This window comes from Musa acuminata, chromosome BXJ1-8 (assembly GCF_036884655.1).
Source record: "Musa acuminata AAA Group cultivar baxijiao chromosome BXJ1-8, Cavendish_Baxijiao_AAA, whole genome shotgun sequence".
NCBI lineage: Eukaryota > Viridiplantae > Streptophyta > Magnoliopsida > Zingiberales > Musaceae > Musa > Musa acuminata.
The window spans coordinates 4183229-4206501 of NC_088334.1; the positions used below are offsets into that span (position 1 = coordinate 4183229).

The following is a 23273-nucleotide window of genomic DNA, read 5'->3' on the forward strand; positions in this document are numbered from 1 at the left end:
GAGGTAGGTAGCTAGCTAACCAATCTTGAAATATTTACACGTAGCACCAAGAAACGTGCATCGCGGGCGATCCGTTGCAAGAACAAATGGCAACGGGGCAAAAAGCACAACCAACGCCGTGGTGTGATGCGCCGCTGCACCTTAAATTCTACGTGCTGAGCTGGGAAACCGATAAATCTCGACGTTTCCCAGTTGTGTTTCCATCCACGGCGTTCGTGGCCGTACTGCCGTGTGACATGGAAAGCTTCGTCCTGGTGGGGTCCATTGCCGTCCTCAATCGCAAGGCAGGTATCTGAACGAGTAAGTCATTTGCGTCTTGTTCAAGAGAAATAATCCATCCCTCGCTTTGAACCCCTACCTTATTATGTAAGAGAACAAATGAGGAAAACATGTGTTCTTTCCGATTACGTCCCCCCATCAGCTACCCTTTAAATGCACCCGTCTCTCTCCGAACCTTTCGCACTGCACATGGAAGACCAGACGCTCTTCTTCACTCCGCCGTCTCAGTTTCCGTTTTTGGTAAAGAAAGTGAAGATAGAGACAGAGAGATAGCGAGCCATGCAGCGCTTATATAGGACCGTGCATGCCCTGCTGGGGTTACCTCATCGCGACGACCGTCGACGGCAGCCGAGCCCGGGTCACCGATGCCGGAATATTCCACCACTGTACGGCGAAGGGCTCCGCGTCGTCGTAGACGACCAGCCGCGTCCGCCGAACGTGCTCGAGTGCTCCGCCATCGGGAGACTGCCGAATCGCGTGGACCCCGGCGCTCGTGGACTCCACGAGCTCGACCGCCGCGGGGGGCTCCGCTTCCTCACCGAAGGCCTGGGGTCGGAGAGCTGCGACGGGGGGATGGAGGCGGAGGAGATGACGGGGAATGCGGATGCGTGGGGGTGGAGGGGCCCGCCGCGGCAGAGAAGGGTGGCGGAGTCGAGGAGGCGGCCGCCCCTCCCACCGCCGCTGCCTTGGCTGGCGGGGCGGCGGAGCTGGTTCATGCGGGCGGTGAGAGAGGGCGGGCGGATCCGGCTGACGGAGGTGTGGTTCGAGCGGCCGCCGAAGATTCTCCGCGCCTCCCGCGGGGGCGGGCGCCTCCGGTTGGACCTCATCGCCGAATCAGATCGCAAGGAGGACGACCGCCACGTCGTACCGGGTCAAGAAGAGCGCGAGGGAGCAACAATAAAAGCAGATGAAGGAGAAGAAGATCCCTATAATGTCGATGTTGAAGAGGAGGATGTAAGTGCACCGGCAGTGTCGCCCGAGAAGACGGTGACGCTGACGCGGAAGGGGAAGGAGCGGAGGTGTCTGATGATGGTGAGTGGCAACGGGGATCCCACCTGGTGGAGTCGCCGCCCCGTGACGACCGCGTGAGCACGTGCGACGTCACCGTCACAAGGGTACGGATTAAGGTCGAGGATGAGTAATATTAGGTTGATATTGGATATGTTGTATTTTTTGTTAATAATATTAGGTCGAATATTACAATATTAACTGAAATTTCTTTCAATGTTAATTATTTTTTTTTATTTTGGAATATATATATATATATATATATATATATATATATATATATATATATAAATAACGGCAATTCCTTTCATAGCAAAGACCAACAATGGCAGTATCTATTGGGAAGCAAAAGAATACAGCTTCCCGTCTACTGTGACACCACAAACTTCTAATCCAATACATCATCAAGCAACAGCTAAAAAAGAAGACCGTGTCAAAATCTATGAACAGGAAAACGAAGAAGGAAGGAACGAGAACAACTACAAATCAGTATCCCATATTCCTTTGGATGAGGAGGCATCCATCTTCACGACTCTCTGTTTCCATGGGTGATGCCTGCTGCTGCTGCTCCCGTCAGTCTTAGATACCACCATGTCCACCTTCACAATGTGATGATCCGAAGTGCCTTTGGATGAGAGCACACCGTAAGAACCAGGCACAAATTTGTAGGGCGAGTATGGTGAGGACAGGATGTAATCTACTCTCGTCCCATACTTGCAGGTCCCCTGCACATCTACAAGTAGAATTGAGAGCAGAACCATTACTTCTCCTGCAGCAATCTGAGCTCGAGCACAACCAACTGGTGGGGGAATGGTTGATTACCTTGCCCCTTGGCGACCACAACAACAGCTTCACATTCCCCTGCGAAGTTCTTGGCATCCAGGTACTGTTTCCCCCTTAGGAACTTCATCACCTCAACTTTGGGCGTTGGCTTCCCAATTTCTTCATAATACTGCAAGAGATCAGTAATGTTCAGAAGCTTTGCGTGGTCCAAAGAGATGGCCTCCCCAACTTCTGCAGACAAGGATTCATAGGAAGACTACCTTGACGATATCAGCCCATCTCTCTGCAGAGTAGTCTGTTTCATCAAGAGAGTTGAGGCCACCAACCAGGATGTGAGGTCGGTCACTGGAACGTAATATCGAGTTGATCTGTTTCATCCTCCAGTTCTCGTCGAGGTGATCGAGATGGGTGCAATGGAATTCTACTTCTCCTGCTCCGGGGACCTCGATGGTGGCTTTCAGCACATTCCTGTTCGAAGATTTGCAGTTTTCTTGAGCATGTGAACGAGTTCTTACGTGATCATCCACAAACAAGCCATTAAGGATACTTTCGGATGCTGGTCAATCTTGGTTTAGCAATTGAGGAAAGAAAAATGGAAGGATCTGACTAGATTGTGAGAACAGCAACGATGTTCGTGATACCGAACATCAGAAAGTAGGGATGATTGATCTCTCAGAGAGGCGATGAGCTCTTTAATCTATACAGTAACAAATATTAGAACACCCGAAAGCTGCTTTCAGCTAGCTCTAACTATGATTGCCCCAGTCATCTAATCTACAAGGTAAAACACATTAAATCTTTCTCTGGATGTCAAAAAGATTTCCTAGGGAAGCCAGGATATATAGAACTCTGCAATCAGAGCCAAGAAATTGGTGAAGGAAACGTGTTCCTTTTGCAGAAGAAAGAACATACCTGAAGTCAGCATCGTCCAAGATCTTCTCAGCTTTCCACTGCTTGATGGGCCACTTGGACAGTATCGCATTCCCGTACTCCGGCGCCCAACTCTCTGCAAACACGTACTTCATGCCCAGCCCCTCCGCCAAGTCCGACAGCGGCTTCATCCCTTTCTCCTCTTCTGCCTTCACGTTCTGCAGTCCGATCACATCGGCTCCTACCTCTCTCAGAACCTCTAAGATGCTCCTGTCGGCCCTCAGTTTCTCCGGCTCCTTCCCCAGACCATGGACGGCAGACATGCTAAAGCTGTGAGACACAGGAGCTTTGCCTTTCCACGCTGCGGTCGTCTCCTCGCCCACTTGCCTCCGTGAACTCGACTGCTTGCTCCTCTCCACCGAGATCTCGTTGTCGGGAAGATTGATGGACACCCTCAGCTTGGCCTTCGCCAAGCTCGGCTGCTTTAATATGCTCTTGGGCCTGTCGTTGGCCGCCTTGCACCGCATGTCAAGCTCCTGCTCGGCTCCGAGACACCTCCCGGACTTGGGGACGGCAGGCGCCATCGAAAACATGGCGGCGTTGAAGGTAGCAAGCCGAATTGGCCTGGTCGATTCGGGGACGCCAATCAGGTCACCGGACCGGACCGCAGGCTGGTGACGACTGCCACAGACGGCTTCACTTTCCTGCGTTGGGCGGCCGAATCTATAGATCGGTACAGTCGTCTTGGCTCGGCGGCGCTTGAGGGGCCACCGGTGTAGGGAACAGAGGCGGCGGAGCTTGAGGGTGATCATTCTGAGCATTGGGGTAAAGTGGTCAGAGCAGGAGAGAGGTGGTGGCTCCCTTGAATTGGAGGAGGACAAGAAGCCTGCTATGGCTTTGGACAAACCATAGCTCTTCCTTCCTCTTCCCCTGCTTCCTCTTCCTGCACTGCTGGATGACATGGGATGGGAGAAGGAAAAGTGATTATTAATGTAATTAGTATTATTAGGTTTAGTTAGAGAGGTGGACTAAGTAGCCTTCATCCTCCCAAGGTTCCTTCTTTTTTGTGTGTGGAACAGAACAGTTCGACAGATGTCGAGGAGATAACGGAGGGAAAGATAATTATATGCCCTCCCAACTGCCCCAAAGATGGTGAGGGTCCTCCACAGGTCCATTGGCCAGCAGGGTGATGGTGTGATGCCTCCTTTTCAAGGGCAGAAACAACTGGCTGCCTCAACCACTCCAATGCATGCAACCAGGATCCTTCTTAGTCTTGCTGTGTTAGCTCACTGTCTTGTTCAGGCAATAGAAAACTCACAATAAGAGAGAGAGAGAGAGAGAGAGAGAGAGAGAGAAGAGAGAGAGAGAGAGATGACTCATATGACAAGGGGTGCAGCAGCATGGACCCTATCTGCAATCAAGAGCAGTATGTACAATGTGGATCAGAGCAATAACTTTCAGTTTGAAGCAACTGAGGCTACAGGTTATGCATGCAGGTTTGGAGTGCCAGGACGCAGATTATGGTCCCCTTGGGAGAGAGGCCAGCCATGAACCCCACTGCAGAAAACAGAGAAACATGTTTTCATTTACCTAAGACCTTGTCAGCAGCCGCAACCTTCATCTCAAGCTTGGATCTTTCTTTAAGCATAAGGCAAGCTGGCCTTGAATCCATACAAATGCATGTTGTCAAGAAGCACTTGGATTTTTTTGTTCTTCCTTCCTATTCAGGGGAACTCAAACCAGTGGTTGGGGAAGAAGAGGCTGCAAATACTGAAGTAGAGAAACAAGAGGCGAAAGAGAGAAAGGTAAAGAAAAGGATAGAAAGAAAAGAGAAAAAGAAGGAAAAGGGCAATGGCCAGAAATAAAGCTTGGAAAGAGACAACCCACAAAGCCATTGTGCCTTTAGAATCCATGAGAATTCAGTCATTCTACTGTTACAGACCCTAACTTCCTTTTCAAATTGAGTCAGATTTAACCAAAGAATTCCGATCTGAGCTATCCTCTGACGAGTAAAGATGAGAGAAACAACATGTTTACATGTTCAGCTATCAGTTGGAGAGTGCACAGGACAGTGCCTTGGCAGCTTCAAAGAAGAAAGAGAGAGAGAGAGAGAGAGAGAGAGAGAGGAGGGCTTCTTTCCATGCACTTTGCACCATATCATCACGCAAGACACTGCAACAGTGGAGCCGCTTGCGACTGCTTGCCGTGCATCACCCTCAACATCGATCATGCAGTACATATGATACCTAGTTTTTGGCATTTAGCCACTGCTCTTTGGACATCAGCAAGGACAAGACATGCTCTCATCTCATAAAATTCATGCTTGATGGTGGAAGGGTGGCCCAAATCTTGCTCAAGCTGCTTGGCTTCAATTTGCTGCTGGCTTTGAGGATAGCTTAGTGGACCTTTTGTTTCACTTTGTGAAATCGAAAGCACTAGTCGACAAGGCCATCCCAGTATCTGTTCTTGCACATCTCAAAGCCCTGGAATCAACTTTTCTCTGGGATCGAACATAAAGGCTGTGGCAGCAAAAAGGTCAAACTGTTGTTAAGTCTACACCAAATGACCCATTGAGTGAAACAAATCTATCTTAGCTTGTCAAACAGTAGAATTTGGGTCATGCCAAGTGTTAACTCAAAGATCAGTACTAAGATGGATGTTGTTAAGCTCTGGAGCAAAAGGCTCCTTCTCTATTAGACATTGGGTTGACCATGCAAACAAGTATGGCTGGTGCTGTTTACCCTCCTTTTGTGTGTTTATATTCTAAGGTCTTTTGTTTCTAGTTGATATGCCCTCTGTTTTCCCATTTCAAGTCTTTCAAATGAGCTTTTCTATTAGTAAGAAGCTATTGCAAAAGTTACATCAGTGTGTGGTTTGGGTCTTTGATGAATATGGGTTTTATAAATTAAGTTTGGTTTTTAATTATTATAATTAAGGATTCAAAATATCATTTTATATATTTTAAAAATATAAATTAGTCTAGTTGATAAATATTTTGATAATTTATCATAATATGTTAAGTTCGAATCTCATCTTCATCATTTATTCGATATAATAGCACACTCACCCAAATTGGGTAAGATACTACAATACTTCTTAAAATCTGAGTGTAATAATAATAATAATACGAATGGATTAAGATATTTATATTTAACTAGAATGGTCTTCATCGACTATAATATTTTTTTATAAAAAAATTTAATCTAGAGAGCTGAATTTTGGATATATTCACTCTGGAAAATAAAAATATAAAACATTATCTTTTTCTGAATTTAATCATTAGCTTGAATAAGTAGTTCTAGAGAATGGGCAAAGTACTTGTGCTCTCATTTCAGACATTAATCTCCATACTTTTATATTCTCCAATCAGTGATCTTAAATTAAATGTCAAAGACAACTCACAAACAGCCTATATCACATTATTAACACATTACAGTGTCATGATCTTTTAATGCTACTTTACTTTCCTAAAGATTACTCATGTTGTTGTCCTCTAATTTAGGTGGAGATAGTAACCCAAACATAGTCCACTGGATCACTTTGTAGAACCTCCTCCTTTTCTTTATGATTGTATATGTTTCACACTAATAATATATAATGATGATAACCAAATAGTCATTTCATTAAATATAATTTCATTTATGATTGTGTGTGTATTTTATGATGTACTATGGCATGTCATTACACTTGATATGTACTATGGCATGTCATTAGATGGTGGGTTATATTATGGTGTGACTAATAAATTTATATAGGTTTTAAATAGTTTGTGAATTGTAAATGCTCATTTATTTGTTCCTTATTGAAATCTTGATAAAATAAGAATTGTACATATAGATTCAATTTAATAGTAATTGTGTTCTGTGAAATTTTAAATCGAATTAAAATTAAATTAAATCTATATTAAATTTTGTAACAGGCACGGGGAGGGCACGTGCGTTGGACGCCACCCGCATCCGATAACTTGGAAATTAGAAGCCCTAATTTGCCCAAATACCAAACGTCGCCCGGCTCGGTTTCCACCAAAGACGAACGAAACAGAGAGAGGTGTCCGTTCGGCGGGTTGTAAGAACTTCACATGGAGGTACGCAACCTCTCTTCCTCCGAGTCTTCTTCTTCGTTGAATTCTCATGTTGATCAGGAAGGAAGGCGGTGTGTGGTGCAAACAAGTTTTGAGACATTTTTGCCGTCACTGTCGTTCGATTCTTCTCGGGGGTTTTGTGCTAGCTTTTGGATCCGTTTTCTAGGGTTCGTGATTTGTCTGAAGATTTGATTTTGACGAACATAGTTCTTGTTTCGGAGTTAAATCTGCGTTGGACTCGTTAATCTGTAACCCTAGCATCATATGGGCGTGAAGATATGAAAACGACTGTGGTTTGCTAAGGTCGTACATCAAAATCCTTTTTCCCTTTTACCTGGTTCCATGGGTCAATCGAGTGCCGCGCTGCTGTTTTGTCTTGGATTTTTGGTTCTTTCTTGATCTCCCACCCTTATTTCGCTTGACAAATGTATTTTGTTCGTTTCCCGTTATTACGAATATGTTTGTGGTTCTTGATTTCTTCTAACAAAGATATAAACTTGGTAAAGCCTAAATCGTACACTTCACTTTCATGTTGGCATTTATAGAGATTTTTCTATTCAATTTCTTTAATTTTTTTCGCAATTTATGTCATAAATCCGTTATTTTACAGAACAATATTATTTTAAATGTTCTATGTCTCACATTCTTGGAAGCTTTTGCCTTCACTGCATCCTCTACTGTTAACGAACTCTTCCCTTTTGGTCCCGTTCATCCTTTTAATTATATAAAACTGCTTCTGAAGCTAACATCTATCTCATCTTTCACCCAAGTGCTTAACTTGCTTTCTAATGTAACAATCTTGACTTGGCCAGCTGGAATTGACAAAAATCGTCATATAACAACACTACATTGCGTCCTTCCTTGTCAATTTATCATGATAGATTGAATGCAACAACTATCGATTCCCATGTGTTGCTGACAACTTAAATGGCAGAAGAGGGCTAACCCCATTGGGTTTATACTAGCTAACCCCTTAGAGCATAGCTTGCATTTTAGTTATTTAGGCTTTTGCATTAAGTAATATTTTTCCAAAACACAATGGGGTGAAATGGAACATGAAAAGAATATGGAACAAATTATAAATTTTGAGCATTCATGTGCGAATGAGGCATATCTGCCAGAATTGCCTTAATCACAAGATAACTAGCTGAATTTTGGGTATTAGCCAAAGTCAGTTACAATCAGGCGTTTTGGACATGTTATGCTTGAAAACGATGGTTCAAGTTTTGACAGCTTAGCTGTGCTGCTAGGGTTGACTAAGGTCAACCGGCTTTTATTTTATCTCTCGGCTGTTCACCATAATTGATCAAATGATTGATCTGGAGCAAATTTGGTTCCTTCTCTTGTTTCTTTTTGGTCGTCATCTGGTGACAAATAAAAAGATGGATAAGTAAAACAAGAGGAAGAATCAGTTGAGAAAGGAAGGACAAGCGGTGATGACGACAAACTCCACCACCTCTGGTGGTTCCCACACGAACTATAACCCATTTCGTAATCTTTAATTCTTAGAACCTATCCCCCACTCTATCCTACTTCAACTGCATCCAAGAAACCTGCTTTATCAATATTTAATGGATTGTGCATAAAGTACTTGACTTTAGGTTTGGCATTTGTGCCTTGTGATCAAATATGCTTAGTTTTAATCCAATTGCATTTGTGCCTTGTGATTGGGGTGTTCTCAATGCCTTAGCTAGCATATATGGATGAAAGATTTCTAATACGACATCAGGAACATTTTCTGTTAAGAGGAGAGTCAGCATAAAACATGCATTTATATATATATAAAAAAACAAGATGGTATAGTGATTCCATTATGAGGATGGAAGGGATTAGTTGGCAAACTGCAAAGTCTTGAGTGTGTCCTCCTCCTGTTAAAAAAGCAGGTTTGCAAAGTTAGAATCAAACTTGCCAAACACCAGTATTGCTGATCTTGTTATTAGAAGCAAGAGAACTTAGATAACACATATTTATGGACTATTTGGACCTGAGAAAAGCTCTCACTTTTCCGGTCTACATTGTGTGGAACGATTTCATCATAAGATCTCTGTAAGGATTCTTGCCATCCCTCATTTTTTGTGTCTTGCATTAGATCAAATGTCATAAGTATTGCTTTTCTCAACACCAGTATTGCTGTTCTTGTTATAAGAAGCAAGAGAAATTTGATAACACATTTATGGACTATTTGGACTTGAGAAAATATCACTTTTCCAGTCTACATTGTATGGAACCATTTCATTCTAAGATCTCTGTAAGGACTCTTACCATCCCTCATTTTCTGTGTCTTGCATGAGATCAAATGTCATAAGCACTTATCTTTCCTTAATGTCTTGCATGAGGCAAGTTCTCATGAGCATTATTTTCTTTTATATATCTTGAACCGTGTCAAATGTCATAAGCACTATTTCTTTCTATCTTCTGTACAAAAGTAACAAACTATTTATTTCTCTGCTAAATTGGTTGTTGTCACAATCAGATGGGCCTATTGAAATACAAAATTGTTGTGTGGTTAAGGATGATGCTCATCTCCCAACTGGATGAAATTAAGTATGCCTAAATTTCTTTGATTTAATAATCATCTCCCTTTTATTTCTGGTGGCTTTGTCTAGTCTGGCATGCCAACTGGTTCCCTTGATGTTTGGACGACCAGTTTTGTCTCCCTTTATTTTACCCTTTCCCTTTTTTTTTTCTGATAACCTTACAAGCATGTTTTTTCTCTTTTTCTTTTAGTATGCTCAGCTTCTCTACTTGAAGATGTAAGGCTGCTTACATTTGATTCTGTCCAAGCCACACATTGGAGAGAATACAAGGCTTTCCCTCAATCATAGTTTTCTTCCCTTTCCCTCTCTCTCTCACTCTCTCTCTCTCTCTCTCTCTCTCTCTCCAGATATTATTTTTCAACTCAAATTCCAACTTGTCCTATGTCATCGCTGGAAGGGTTTATTATATGACAAAAACCTTGTGATTTAGTTAATCTTGACTTCTCTTTTTTTTTTTGTGACAGAAATCACGGAAGTCCACCAACAGTGTTGGTTCATATGCAGTGCAATGTGGTGAATGTTTTAAATGGAGGCTAATTCCAACAAAAGAAGAATACGAGACTATCAGGCAAAACTTCATTGAGGATCCATGGTTCTGCCACAAAATTCCAAATCTTTCCTGTGATGATCCTGGTGATATAGAGTACGACAATAGTCGAGTTTGGGTTCTTGATAAACCAAACTTGCCCAAGACTCCACCTGACACTGAAAGGCGGCTAGTTATGAGATCAGATTACTCTAAAATGGATGTGAGCTATATTATGCCTAACGGAAAGAAAGTAAGGAGCTCAGTGGAGGTTGACAAGTTTCTAGAAGCATATCCAGAATACAAGGGTAAAATGTCTGTGGCAGATTTTAGTTTTACATCTCCAAAGATTCCTGAAGAGATGATTCCCAAGGATATGGAGGGCAAATCTTCATCAGCCAGAAGCAAGAGGTTGAAGACACAAAATTGATGCCATGCACAAATGTGGATTTTGTCTTGCCTGTAAGCAACCGAGCGACAGACTGAGTAATGCTTGTGGATGTTGTTCGTGTTTGTTCCCTGCTAGCAGGGAACAGTCCCTGTGAACCGTAATGAAATATGTTGATCATCCAGACAGCATTTCAGTGACTGTTTCCTGGTGAGTTGGTTGAAATCTAGTTCTTTGTTGCCTAGTACCCTCACTATTTGTATCTTGTCAGCCTATCCTAGAAATTTTTCAACTTTGTCAAGCTACGTACTGCTAGCTAAATCATTGTACTAATATGTTAATGATGCTGCTGCACCAACCAAACGCTTTGCTTTGCTATTCTTTCTGAAGTGTGTTGTTGGTAGAAAACGTGGTTGTGATATAAGTCTCTTGATAATCGTTGTCATGTGTTGAGTTGCATGTCACATTAGAGTGGGATCGCATCTGATGTTGAGTTGAGGAGACTTTTATAAGGTTAGCATAGGAGACTATTAATAGATTATATTGTTTTATTTAGTTAGGTAGGATATATTATGATTGGATTCTGAGTATGATTTTTAATTAATAAAAAATAATTATGATATGATGTTTGAGGAGATGATCTTTTCTCTCGTTTATAAATAGATAGGATTTCTTAGGGATTATATATATAATGTGTATATATGTGGATATGCATGTAAGAGGAAACGGAGATATAAGAAATAGAAATATGTGATATTATTGAGAGATTATAGATTTTTTTATTTATTTATAATCATGCTAATTTATCAATGAGAGATTAGAGTTTTTTTTTATTTTTTTATTGTCTTTAATTCATCGCTTACCGCTGTGAAAATAGAAAAAGAGAAAAAAATGAGTTAAATGAGTTTAGTTCTCCTTGCATATCAATATCATTATAACTTTTGAATTTGACGACATATACCTATTGATTAGAATTTTTTGAATAACATCGAAAGGTACCTATTGTAAATTTGATCTATTGTTATTTTGTTTAGGATTTTAGTATTAAAATTATTACATAATAGAAGCATAAGTATGGTTTTTGTTCTTATAATTGAAATCGGAGTTATATTTGTGAAATCTAAAGAAGTGTTATTCAGGTATCCATTGTAAATTTGATCTATTGTTATTTGGTTTAGGATTTTAGTATTAAAATTATTACATAATAGAAGCATAAGTATGGTTTTTGTTCTTATAATTGAAATCAGAGTTATATTTGTGAAATCTAAATACTTTAGCTATTCATTAGCATCCTTCGCTGATAAAGAAGTGTTATTCAGTTTTTCTTTACAATGTATGATCGATTCGTTTGTATTATTGAGCCGTTTTTTCTATTTGATCCATTTTGTTGTCTACTTATGAGCAATGTGAGGTTCCTCGTGCTTGATCGATAACTTGTTATCAACAACATTATTGTTAAGGGCAACAACCTTCGATGGTTGCTAGCCTAGTCATAAGCAATATCTAATGCAAGCACTATAAGGTGCGGTAACCCTACGATAACACCACTATAAGCGGTAGCTACAATAGTATTACTGTTAGCGACAACATCAACACTTGTTGCCCATAATCGTTGTCAACTAGACATTGAAGGTCATGGTTCCCAGCGACTGCACAGCAAGATGTAAGGGCACAATTGTGCCCCGCGACGATCGTGGAGGTCATTAGTTAGCGATAGGGGCATTCCACCCACAATGAATGCGGTGGTAGGGTGCGATGACCAGTGAAGTCATCGATCAATCGTGTGAGGATAGTTGCCCCACAAGCGACAATAGACGATGGATGACTACTGCATCGTCGACCTACATGCATGGGTGGAACGACGATTGCATTATATATCCTTTAGAAACTAAAATTTTTAATTATATATCCTAAGTCAAAAATTATAGTTTTACACTTTAATATTTAATTTTTTAAAAAAATTATGTTCTCAATTATAAGATTATTTAATTTAATTTAATATTTTGATCGGACTTGATCATATCGATATTTTGACTGCTTACTAGATTTAGATTCGATCAGTCAAGTTTTGATCGAATTTGGAGAAAATTAAATTTTGATTAATTTTAATTTTGACAAGTCTAATTGGGCAAATAATCGACTCAAATCTATGAGCCTGGGTAGTCTAATTTTGGGTTTATCTAATTAAATAGGATTGATTAGTATAAGGATTTCATACGGATTTAAAAAAATATATATTATGATGGTCTTTAATAGTTTTCTCATATGGTATATTGATAAAATTTTGTATATGATAAATAAAAATTTAATTATTATTCTTAGATATTTATTTAATTATTAACATATATATATTTGAAATTATAAAATAATATTTATTTTTTACATAAACGTATGATTTATGTTTCATCATATTTATAGTTATCATATGAGATTTTCTTTATACTGATTAATATATAATAATTATTATGATTGCTATTATTATTAAATTATTTAAACATAAATTAGATTAAAAAATTAGTGAATATTATTTATAACTCATATATTTATGTTTTGACTAGTAACTATTAAAGTGGCCTGAAATGGTAAGCTTATGGAATGTGAATTATAATAAATATTTTATCATTTATATGATATTTTAAATTATTATATTATCGTCAAAGTGGTTTAGACCAATAAGTTATAAAATTATATTAAAAAAATAATATTCATAATGACATATATAATCAAAAGATTTAGATAATCCCAAAAAGAATCTATTTTGAATAATAATGTGATGAGGTATGAAGATGTTTTGGATATCCTTACAATCCTCCATGAATATTTTTGTATGAATATTAAATATATAAATCAATTTTTTCATCTAAAGGTGAAATTGAGATGATATCAATAGTTCATTTATTGAAAAACTCAAATCATTAATATTATATTATTGTATTATAGTGATACTTGTCTTTATGTTTTTTAGATTAAATTATTATAAATAACTTGAGTATATGTAATTTAGATTTTGAATAGATTAGTTAAAAAGATCACAAACTTAACTATCGAAAGTTTTATGAAATAAATAATTAAGACAAATGATTATAAAAGGTTTAAAAGACTTTATTTTTTGATAATTATTAATAATATTGAGACTTCATTAGAGTATACAACTAGTGTCTTGGAATATTTAAATATCAATTTAAATTTTTTGATAAATCATTGACTAACATATTAACGTAAGAACAGACTAAAATTTAATATTATAGTATTTGAGGAATTCAAAATTGTATCGATATGTAAGCTCAAGAATATTGAGCATAAATATAGTTAAGTCATTTCTCGTATAATTTATTCTTAATTCTATTTTTTCTTAATTTGACTCATTTAAAATTTACTATAATAATATTATGGATAAGTGAAACTTAATTAAACCAATTAGTATATATGTTTGAAAAGAATTAAGATTAAAATAAGAAAGACTCATAATATTATGAGTAATATTAGATAATAATAAAAAAATTAAAGTATAAATCACATGAGTTTATAAATTCTATGTAAATTTATAAAATAAAATCTTCATAATAAAATGATACTTCTATAAAGGTCTTGTGAATAACTATAGAGTTTTGTTTGAAAGGAATATATAAGTATGATATTTGTATATTTTAAATCAAACATTATAGAAATCCTGATACTTGGTAGATTGATTCTGACACTTCAATTATATATTATCAATAATAAAGATTCAATTTATCATAGATATCGAAAATGAATGAAATATTCATCGTTATAATAAATCATCTTAAACCGAAAGTGAAAATAGCTTGGACTTATCGTATGCCTAGAAATAATTCATTTGATGGATCTGAAGGAAGTATATTATATTCCCATAGTTCTTGAAATTTGGGTTCATTATCTAAAATTATTAGGATATTATTTTCTTATTATAAACTTAATGTATTTATAATTCAATAAAAAATAATTTTTGAATTATATATAATAATCCATACAAAATTAATATGAATCTTGAGTTTACAATGATCGTGTAATAAAATATTGAAATAAAATATAGTTTCCTGAACTCTTTTAGATTATATATGCTTACTATCTGTAGGTCATTTCATGTTTCATATTTTAGTGGTATGCATAAATAAAGTCGAAAAAGTCAAAATTATCATATTTGATAAGGGTGGTAAATTTTATGGTAATTATGATAAACCTTATCATAATTTTGATTTTTTTTATTAGATTCTTAGAAAAATAAGAAATTTATGTTCAATATGTTTTACTAAATGTTCCACCAATAAGTTTGTTAAAAAATGAACTCGTACTATTATAAGAGCTTGATAAATTATTCTTTTATATTTAAATCAATACAAGAAGAAGTTCTAATGACGGTTATATATATCTAGAATAAGATTCCTATTAAATCAATTATATCAACTCTTTTGAGTTATATATCAGTAAGAATCCTAACTTGAGACATTTTTATATTTATGATTGTCTTAATCTTCAAATCATATAAAAATAAATTTGCTTCAAAGGATTATTTTGGATATTTTGTTGGTTATCAAAGAAAATTTAAAAAAAATAAGATATTTTTAATCATGAATTTTCTTTGATAACATGACTTTTTAATCATGTGAATCGGTTAATGAGATATTATAGGTCTTCTCATCTCTCCTTTGTCCTTAATACATCGTTCATAATGATAATGAGAATAGAGGAGAAAACAAGTTTAGTTTTCCCTACAGATCGATATTATTATAGCTTTCAAATCCAATAACAATACACCCTAGATTAGATAAAAGTTTTTTAAAATACATATCATAAATTTGATATCTTGTTATTTGATTTCATATCTTCGTATTAAAATTTTTCGCATAACAAAAAAAAAAAAAAAATTTATGCTCATAACCATAATAAAAAGTAAATTTTTTGTAGGATTAATGCTAGAGAGTGTTTAAGTTAAAATATGTTTATTTTAAAAATAAAAATATTACGTCATAGATATCTAATTTAAATTTAAAATATAAGATAAATATTTTATTAAAGATAGTGGTTGTCTGGTTATTATTAACGGTTTATAATTCAAGAAGCTGAGTATATTTCTGCGGTAGTTTGGTCTGATGATTGACTTGGGTTCCACGTGTCATGATATGATTGATCGAAAGTATTCACCATATTAATATGATGGAAGTCAAAACAAGAAAGAGGGTAATCTTTTCCCCCCTTTCATTTGTGCGGCGATACGAGGATAGGGCAGTGGGCGCACGCAGGCCTTCCAATCTCTCTCGATCGCTCTCTCTCCTTCGCGCTGCCTCTCCTCTCCGCTTGGCTTATCGAGATGTACCCGTTATACGCGGCAGCTGCTCCCTCCGGCTTCAGGATTCCAAAGCTTCATGCCATCTTCTCCGCTCCCAAACCCACTTCCCGCTCCTTGGCCCTCATCTGCAGCAAAAGAGTTCGAGCAGAGGCGCGACCTGACGGCGTAGATTCCACCACCGCCACCGCCGCCACAGCTGAGGAAGAAGGCAATCAAGAAGCGCCGGAGAGTAGCAGCGGCAGCGACAACAGCAAGCCTACCTTGGTTACTCCCATCAGCGATAAGGAGATTAAAAAGGTAGGCTGTATTGTCATAACTGTTCCAATCACATGTATTAGGTTCTTTCTTTATCCAACATGCGCTGAGAGTATATTAGCTGACGCAACCTAATACGCATTAAAACCGAAATTATTTCCAAACAAAGCCTTTTTTTTTCTTATGGTGTCATGAGATGTTTTGATAACAGCATGAAATGCTTTGATAACCCTATTATTTCAAACAATTAGGTGACACTAAGTTCTTAGAATACAAGTCAATCTTGAGGTTCTTGAATTGTTTGAAATGACAGCAAGTTCTTAGCATATTATGCCCATGTTTCCTGACTTCAATTTGTGTTGGTAGGTTGTTCAAAAGACTGCTGCAACCTTTGCGCCGAGGGCTTCCACTGCAACCAAGAACCCTGCTGTGCCTGGCACTGCTCTCTACTCTGTGTTTGAGGTCCAAGGATACGCATCAATGTTGCTTGGTGGAGCTCTCTCCTTTAATCTTATATTTCCATCAAATCAACCCGACATATGGAGATTAATGGGGATGTGGTCCATTTGGATGTTCAGTAAGTTTCATTCAGCTCTTAGAATATGTTTAGATCAGGTTTAGTTACAATCAACAATGTTGGCATTATTACCTCTTCTTCCTCATCTGTTTTTATAGTGGATTAGTGCCTAAAAAAATACTACTACTAATTGTCTAGTTACAAACATCAGATGCTCTGTTTTGCTTTTCTTATTTTTTTGCCCATTCTATTTCGCTTAACATTGACTTCATGAAACTTAGCTTGCGAAAATACTCACCAGGTAGATTGCCAAGTTTGGTTATTCGTATGTTTCAAGCATATATTCTCAGCACTTATGTTCTACGATCTATTTATTTCTAATCAATCTAGCAGATTCTAGCATTTGATATATGAAATTCTTAAGTTTTATCAGTTATGTGTTGATTTATGGGATATCCATTTGTTGAGAACTTCCTACTTATACTCGGATTTCTAGACAATTGAACTCATAACTCTTAATTAGTTGTCCTTGTTTTCATGATGTCTTCCTACTGGCTTATGTGGTTTGAGCCACGGTTTTTCAATTTTGGTACCCGATCCATACCAGTCCGACCTTCGTCTATTCCGATATATCAACATGTGTGTTGGAACTTACTGTAATTTGAAAATGAAAGGGGTTTTGGAGAGGAGGGGAGGTGATGATCGAAAAGTGGAATATGCAACCATAATGGAGAAGAAGATGAGAGGCGACAATAACAGAGTAGAAATAAGAGTACTGATGAACATGGGAGGTGCAAGGTGAATGAGAGAGTGAAAGAGAGAGGGACGTTAAGAAGTTATTTATTAGGGTAAAAAGTAAAATTACTAGAATTGTGAAAACTTACGGTCCATATTTTTGTCTACGAGGAAACATACATTGGGCAATCCATGGTTTTGGTTTGAACAATTACTTATGGTTCGCCAATTTATTTACTGTCTTGAATGATACTGTAGACATTTAAGAAGAGTAAATTAGATTATGTCAATCTGTGGTACTAATGTTCTGACTCTCTATGTCCTAATATAATGACTCCAAAGTCATCCGATTCTGCAGCCATACCTTCCCTCAGAGCGCGTGATTGCTCGAAGAACGAGAAAGAAGCTCTCAACTATCTTTTTCTTCTCATCCCACTCCTGAATATATTGATTCCATTTTTTTGGAAGTCCTTTGCAGTTGTGTGGTCTGCAGATACCATTGCCTTCTTTTTGATGTATGCATGGAAGGTAATCTCTTGATTTCTTTTCAGCTCCATTTGCGTTTCCATTCTGCATTAATTCTGTCCATTAATCTACAGCTTGGTTGGCTTCAAAGATCAGAGTGACGGCGCACCAGGTCGAATGTTTCGAGCATATGGTGGTCTTAAGATTTCGTAGGACTATAACATGATGTCTTTCCAAGAGTCAGCTTCAGCTCAGAGATATGAACACGGTTGAGCCTGATTTCATGTAAAGTCGAACTGCACAGTTTTCGGTAGTTGCAGACATGAGGGACGACCAGGGAACTGGGCTTGGTAGGGATTGGGGGATCAGTAGCTAAACAAGCTTGTGGAGAATGATTGAAGGCAGAAAAAGGTTGCTTGTTGGATTCCTAAAGTTGTATATTGGCTAAGCATATTAATTGCATACCCTTTTGCTTAAAAGGAAGGGAAGGAACCCCAAAAACTGATGAAAGAGGATGCCCTCCCTGTTTAAATAATCTCAATCTATTTAAAGTGACTCTAAATAGGTTTTGTAAAAGCTGTATTAGTAGTGTTATAAACTCATAATTTGCATTATCTTGAGCAGGTACTTTTATATGATTTGAATTATAGCAATGATGATGAAGCCAAAGTTTTGCTCCATGACAACCATAATGTGAGATAGGAAAAACATTTCACAAAGCTTGCAGCAAAGGATCATGTTGATTCCATCTCCAGTGGATGGAATGTCTATTGTGCTTTAACTGAGCTTGGAAATAGATTACCTTCTGATATTAACCTATCATATATTAATTGGTTATGATATTTTGGTAAAGATTCTAATTGGATATTGACACAAATCTGGGTATGACTATTGGATAGAAGAGCATTTCAATTTGTATCATTTAATCACTGTTACAGACTGCCTATTTATCCTCCATTGGAGGCATTCAACTGCAGTCCTGATACTCATACCCCTCTGTATGTTCTAAGCTAATAGAAGTCCAATCAATGGTGTATACCAAAATGAGGGCAAACGCCAACTCCTATAACTCACAACTACTGCTCTACAAGTTGGAGAAGAAAGAAATAGAAAGGTTATGAAACAGGAGGTACACAAACAAAATGTGCATTAAGGTTGAGATTCAACCTTGCAGCTATTGAATGAGATCCAACAGTTTATAAACTATATTAAAACAAAACATAATTGTATCTCTACCTTACCAATTAGCTTAGAATCAAATCAAGCTTGACTAACTAAAAAGACTAGTTGAGTCATGATAATGGCAAACCACACCTCAAAGCTTGTGTTCATACAGGTGAATTTTTTGGTGATGCTTGAATAAAGAATTCCATACATCCATAAGGCAAAGGGAATAAGTTCCATTGACAACAAGAAACAGACAACAAACCAATTCTTATTTCTTGATCATTGTACTGGTAAAATAAGAGTGCCATACATACCAAAGAGGAAGCTAGTTGCTTTGGGAGGCAGGAACAAACTTAAGTGATATGCTATTGACACAGTGGCGCTCATCTGTGGGGGTGTTAAACCCCTCTCCCTTGAACACATGACCTAAGTGACCGCCACAAGCAGCACAGGTTATTTCTATTCTCCTTCCATCAGGGTCCGGCTGCAATTTCAAACCCAAACTTATTAGTCAATCACTACATGGACGCAAAAGAAGGGCACCAAGGCAACACTAAATCATCGAAAGAGAAGGCCACCACCGTTCGATTTATGGCTCCAGGAAGACCCTCAAAGAAGGCTGGCCAGCCACACCCAGAGTTAAACTTAGTAGTGGATTTGTACAGTGGTGTTCCACAACCAGCACACTCGTATATACCATCAGCAAAAAACTTGTCATATTGACCAGTGCCAGGATACCTGAAAAGCATCAGAATTTATAGCATAACCCTGATTTATACTACTTGATTTATACACAAACCAAAATAAGAACAAGTTTTGTCATTTATTTTTTTGCTAGATGTATTTCTAAGCTCATTCGCTTAATCATGCTATAGACAAACCTGGAAAAAGAATTTTGGCTCTAAACCTTGGTGTGCATGTGCCCAATTCCCTTACAACGGTTACTATGTGATTTAACATTCATGGGCAAATATTAGATATAATGGTTGTTACTATAGTGATTACCTGGAATGTGACAGGAAATCAACATATTGTAAATGGCATAAATAATTGGAATACATGAATCATCTAATGGAAGCTTTATATAATATCAAAGGTCCATAAACAATTGATAGTTCCATTTCTTTCTCTAATCAAGCCACAAGATAAATTGTTTATGCAAATAAAAATAAAAGCTTTTTTATGTGTTGTTGAGCAACTATGATTTTCTTATAATTCATATGCACACGATAACAAAACACAGATTGCCTATAACAGCCATAGCATACAAATCTGACATACTGTTCCTTTTCTTTCTTTTTTTTTAATCCTTTAAATGATCATGAACCAGTATCCATAGCGCAAGAATCAATATGGCCAAAGATAAATCAAATTGACTTTCGAATTTAAACTCAGGAAATTATTTGTTTGACCTATAAATCAATGTCCAACCAATAACAAAATCAAACCACCTTCAATCATCTGGCATATGATTATTCTAGAAGATCAACATAGGATGGGAACCTTTCACAAATATCTCAATTTAATTTCCAGTGGATGTTTTCTGCTACTATAAGATGAGAATACAAAATATGGTCTGACAGCAAACTTGCAAGGATTAAGTCATAAGGTAGGTAGTTGCTGGGCCATGCATCTAGGTCAATAACCGAAAGCAGGATTTTACATGACATGATGTTGGCTGAGCTAAGACAACATATTCATTGTGCAGTTTTCAGATAAGTTTAGTGCCTGAAACTGTTCATTTGCCCATGCATGTGACTATGTGAGCAGCTGTCTTCATGAAAAAGGCACTTGATATACACCTGTTTGATGTTTCGTTAACCGCAATGTATCAAAGTTCATATAACATACTATGAATAGCACCTAAATCAAGCGAAGACCCAAAGCATAACTAGTAGACAGGCTATACATATTTCTGCAGATTTGCAATAGAAATCTAATGGAATATAAAGATCATGATTGCCAAATCAACTAAAGAAACATTCAGTTTTTCTTCCAGTCTCATGATTTCCTTTAAACTTCAAGTTGCAAATTGTTATCTCCATCATGTTTGTGAAAGGGTAAATGTATCTTGCACATAAATCCTAATGCAACTCTCTATTCTAAAAGTCAGTCAAAGTGAATCAAAGTAACAACAACCAAGGCAGAATAAGCAAAGATTCTGGTCAAACTTTCAACTTAGGATAGTTCTTGTAATAGCCCAATTTAGTCTCACTTCGGAAGTGAGCAAAAATTTGGATCACTAATAAGGGCTTGATGTTATTTACTTGAAACTAAGCATTTTGATCATTTTTTTTGTTAGTGGTTCAATCTCAATGATGTCAACGAGTCAACTAATCCAATCCATCATGCTAGGTCATGACAATCCAATCAATAGATGAATAAGTTGGAATTAACTCAACCAATGATATCATGAACAATAGCATACTTTCATCTTCCGATCAGTTCTAAGTGACTTTTTTTTATAAGAATGTCACTATTCTTCAGTATCACTGAACAAAAATCGAGACAACTCCACAGATATTTACCAAATTATAAACAATCTTAATGAAATAAAATAAACCCCGAACAAGACAAATGTCACTTTGAATCATACAGTGAAAGAGTAACATGGTTTCTTGAAATTAGGCATATAGGATTACTTTAAAGAAAAAAGAACGATACTCTGGAAAGCCACACAACGAAAAGTAAAAGAAGGCGAGTGGAATTTAAAACGAAACAAGCCCAGAAGCATCTTTAAATCCAAATAGGCCCGAAATAGTCGAATAGATCCCTCAGAAATCAAACAGAACCACTAAAGGATTTAATCCGAGTGGAGCAACTTAGATCTCGATGGAAAGATCCCTTTAAAAAAGCAGCTTTTGGAAGGAGGCGCATGAGAACCCACTAAAATCATGCAGGCAAAACAACAATCACAAGCAAGGCCCAAAAAAAGCCACGCGAGGCTTACTCAGTCCCCTTCGACCGAAGGATCCGGAACTGCTCCGGCGACAGGATGGCCTGCCACTCCTCCTCGGACTTCTGCACGGGACCCGACGATGCCATCACCACGCCGATCAGCCGACTCGGTGGAACGAGGGGAAAAGGAGGAACCTTCGAGGGGGTTTTATAAGGGGTTCGCGGGGAGGAGTGGGACAGCGGGGTCTTGAAGGAACGAACGTGGACGGGAACCCGGGCAGGGGGGGTTAATGTACGGACAGCGGCGCTTAGGGAAATGGAAGGAGGGCGGCGGTGGATCGCATTCCTTACAGACTGGGGAGCGACTCCCATCTCTTCTCCTTCCTCTTTCTTTATCCTATTTGTTGATGACGCGTTTATAGCCTTTCCCCACTTTTGTACTCTTCTTTTTTGTTTTTTTATGTAGGATAAAAAATATTCAGATATTACAAATAACTCAAAAAGGTTATTTGTGGTTTCCTTCGCTTCCTCATTGCATTTGCACTTATGGAATTATTGATTTCATCTTAATTATTTGTTCAAATATATAAACCAAAATGTATTCTTATAAAATATTTTTAATTATTCTTTTTTTAAATTTAGTATTTTATATTGAAAGTTAGTAATTTATTAAATTAATAAAATCAGTTAGTTATATTATTAAAATATATCATAACATTAAGAGATTGTTAGTTCATTGTATTATGCCAATAAACTTGTGTCTGGATGAAAGATCAATCTTAACTTATTTCGGAGTTTGGTGTTTCTGGAATTGCTGATAAAAATTTTAATATGTTTTATCGAATACGTCTGATCTCTTTTATCTTTATTTTCTACCATAAGATATATATCGAGTACGTCCGATTTCTTTAACGTTCAAGTTAGAAAATCTTAATATGAATTTATGTATGATCCTTTAAAAAAAATTTAAAAAAACATTGACCATATCAGTGCTGTAGATTGATGAAAAGGCTGATAGCACCTAGTCGTCGTTAGTGGTGAGGAAAATATTCATTGAATCGAGAAAATAAATATTGAATATTTTATACTGTGATCGATTCGCTTTTGTGTGTTGAATATTCTGTACTTTGATTCTGGCCAATGTGATAGATTCGTTTTCGTGTGTTGACTATTCTCTATTTTGATTTTGATCGGTACAATAGATACATTTTAGTGTATTGATTTTATTTCCTTTTTTTTTTTTTTTGCATTGTTGTCGTTGACCGTAGAGTTATCGTGGCTTGGTTCGATCCCGAAAAATACAAATTCATCCGGGGAGTCATAAGAGGGTATTGGAGTAGAGAGCGGATCAGGTTGACATGATCCTAAGGCGTTGTCTGTGTGCCAAAGGTAGACTCGATGTTGTCTAAGGTACGTCTTAGCCTTGTCGAGGTCTCTGCATAAGAGATCAATGTTG

At 37.5% G+C, this 23273-nt stretch overlaps 4 protein-coding genes and 1 long non-coding RNA gene across 6 annotated transcripts; 3 read left to right on the forward strand and 2 right to left on the reverse strand.

Annotated features, from left to right (window-relative positions):
* Positions 1-1613: 1613 nt before the first annotated feature.
* LOC135587125 (uncharacterized) lies at positions 1614-3902 on the reverse strand. Of its 2 annotated transcripts, none has more exons than XM_065078156.1 (4): positions 2983-3902; positions 2331-2538; positions 2110-2239; positions 1614-2012 (listed from the first exon to the last, which is right to left on the reverse strand). In XM_065078156.1, the coding sequence occupies exons 1-4, from the start codon at positions 3900-3902 to the stop codon at positions 1867-1869; spliced, it is 1404 nt and encodes a 467-aa protein (XP_064934228.1). In that variant the 3' UTR covers positions 1614-1866. The 2 variants fall into 2 exon arrangements, with proteins under 2 accessions (XP_064934228.1, XP_064934227.1); XM_065078155.1 differs by having other exon boundaries at positions 1614-2020.
* On the forward strand, positions 1793-5686 carry LOC135587127 (uncharacterized). Its single transcript, XR_010475761.1, has 2 exons — positions 1793-1931; positions 2008-5686. It is a non-coding gene; the product is annotated as an uncharacterized LOC135587127 (long non-coding RNA).
* A 1213-nt stretch (positions 5687-6899) lies between these two features.
* Positions 6900-10861, forward strand: LOC103993733 (methyl-CpG-binding domain-containing protein 4). Its single transcript, XM_009413904.3, has 2 exons — positions 6900-7024; positions 10023-10861. The coding sequence occupies exons 1-2, from the start codon at positions 7019-7021 to the stop codon at positions 10512-10514; spliced, it is 498 nt and encodes a 165-aa protein (XP_009412179.2). The 5' UTR covers positions 6900-7018; the 3' UTR covers positions 10515-10861.
* Positions 10862-15680: 4819 nt separating this feature from the next.
* Positions 15681-18366, forward strand: LOC135587129 (protein RESISTANCE TO PHYTOPHTHORA 1, chloroplastic-like). Its single transcript, XM_065078162.1, has 4 exons — positions 15681-16077; positions 16402-16612; positions 17646-17815; positions 17887-18366. The coding sequence occupies exons 1-4, from the start codon at positions 15802-15804 to the stop codon at positions 17911-17913; spliced, it is 684 nt and encodes a 227-aa protein (XP_064934234.1). The 5' UTR covers positions 15681-15801; the 3' UTR covers positions 17914-18366.
* Positions 18367-19171: 805 nt separating this feature from the next.
* LOC135587130 (peptide methionine sulfoxide reductase B5-like) lies at positions 19172-22215 on the reverse strand. The gene is made up of 3 exons (XM_065078163.1): positions 21870-22215; positions 19501-19657; positions 19172-19403 (listed from the first exon to the last, which is right to left on the reverse strand). The coding sequence occupies exons 1-3, from the start codon at positions 22187-22189 to the stop codon at positions 19245-19247; spliced, it is 636 nt and encodes a 211-aa protein (XP_064934235.1). The 5' UTR covers positions 22190-22215; the 3' UTR covers positions 19172-19244.
* Positions 22216-23273: the final 1058 nt, after the last annotated feature.

Coding starts and splice junctions, on each gene's coding strand:
- LOC135587125 (XM_065078155.1), bottom strand. CDS start 3,902: ATGTCATCCAGCAGTGCAGGAAGAGGAAGCAGGGGAAGAGGAAGGAAG. Junction 2,240..2,330: donor GATGGGCTGATATCGTCAAG/GTAGTCTTCCTA, acceptor GATCTCTTGCAG/TATTATGAAGAAATTGGGAA. Junction 2,021..2,109: donor TGTGGTCGCCAAGGGGCAAG/GTAATCAACCAT, acceptor TTCTACTTGTAG/ATGTGCAGGGGACCTGCAAG.
- LOC135587129 (XM_065078162.1), top strand. CDS start 15,802: ATGTACCCGTTATACGCGGCAGCTGCTCCCTCCGGCTTCAGGATTCCA. Junction 16,078..16,401: donor GCGATAAGGAGATTAAAAAG/GTAGGCTGTATT, acceptor TTGTGTTGGTAG/GTTGTTCAAAAGACTGCTGC. Junction 16,613..17,645: donor GTGGTCCATTTGGATGTTCA/GTAAGTTTCATT, acceptor CCGATTCTGCAG/CCATACCTTCCCTCAGAGCG.
- LOC135587130 (XM_065078163.1), bottom strand. CDS start 22,189: ATGGGAGTCGCTCCCCAGTCTGTAAGGAATGCGATCCACCGCCGCCCT. Junction 19,658..21,869: donor CTTCGGTCGAAGGGGACTGA/GTAAGCCTCGCG, acceptor GATGCTTTTCAG/GTATCCTGGCACTGGTCAAT. Junction 19,404..19,500: donor CTGGAGCCATAAATCGAACG/GTGGTGGCCTTC, acceptor TTGAAATTGCAG/CCGGACCCTGATGGAAGGAG.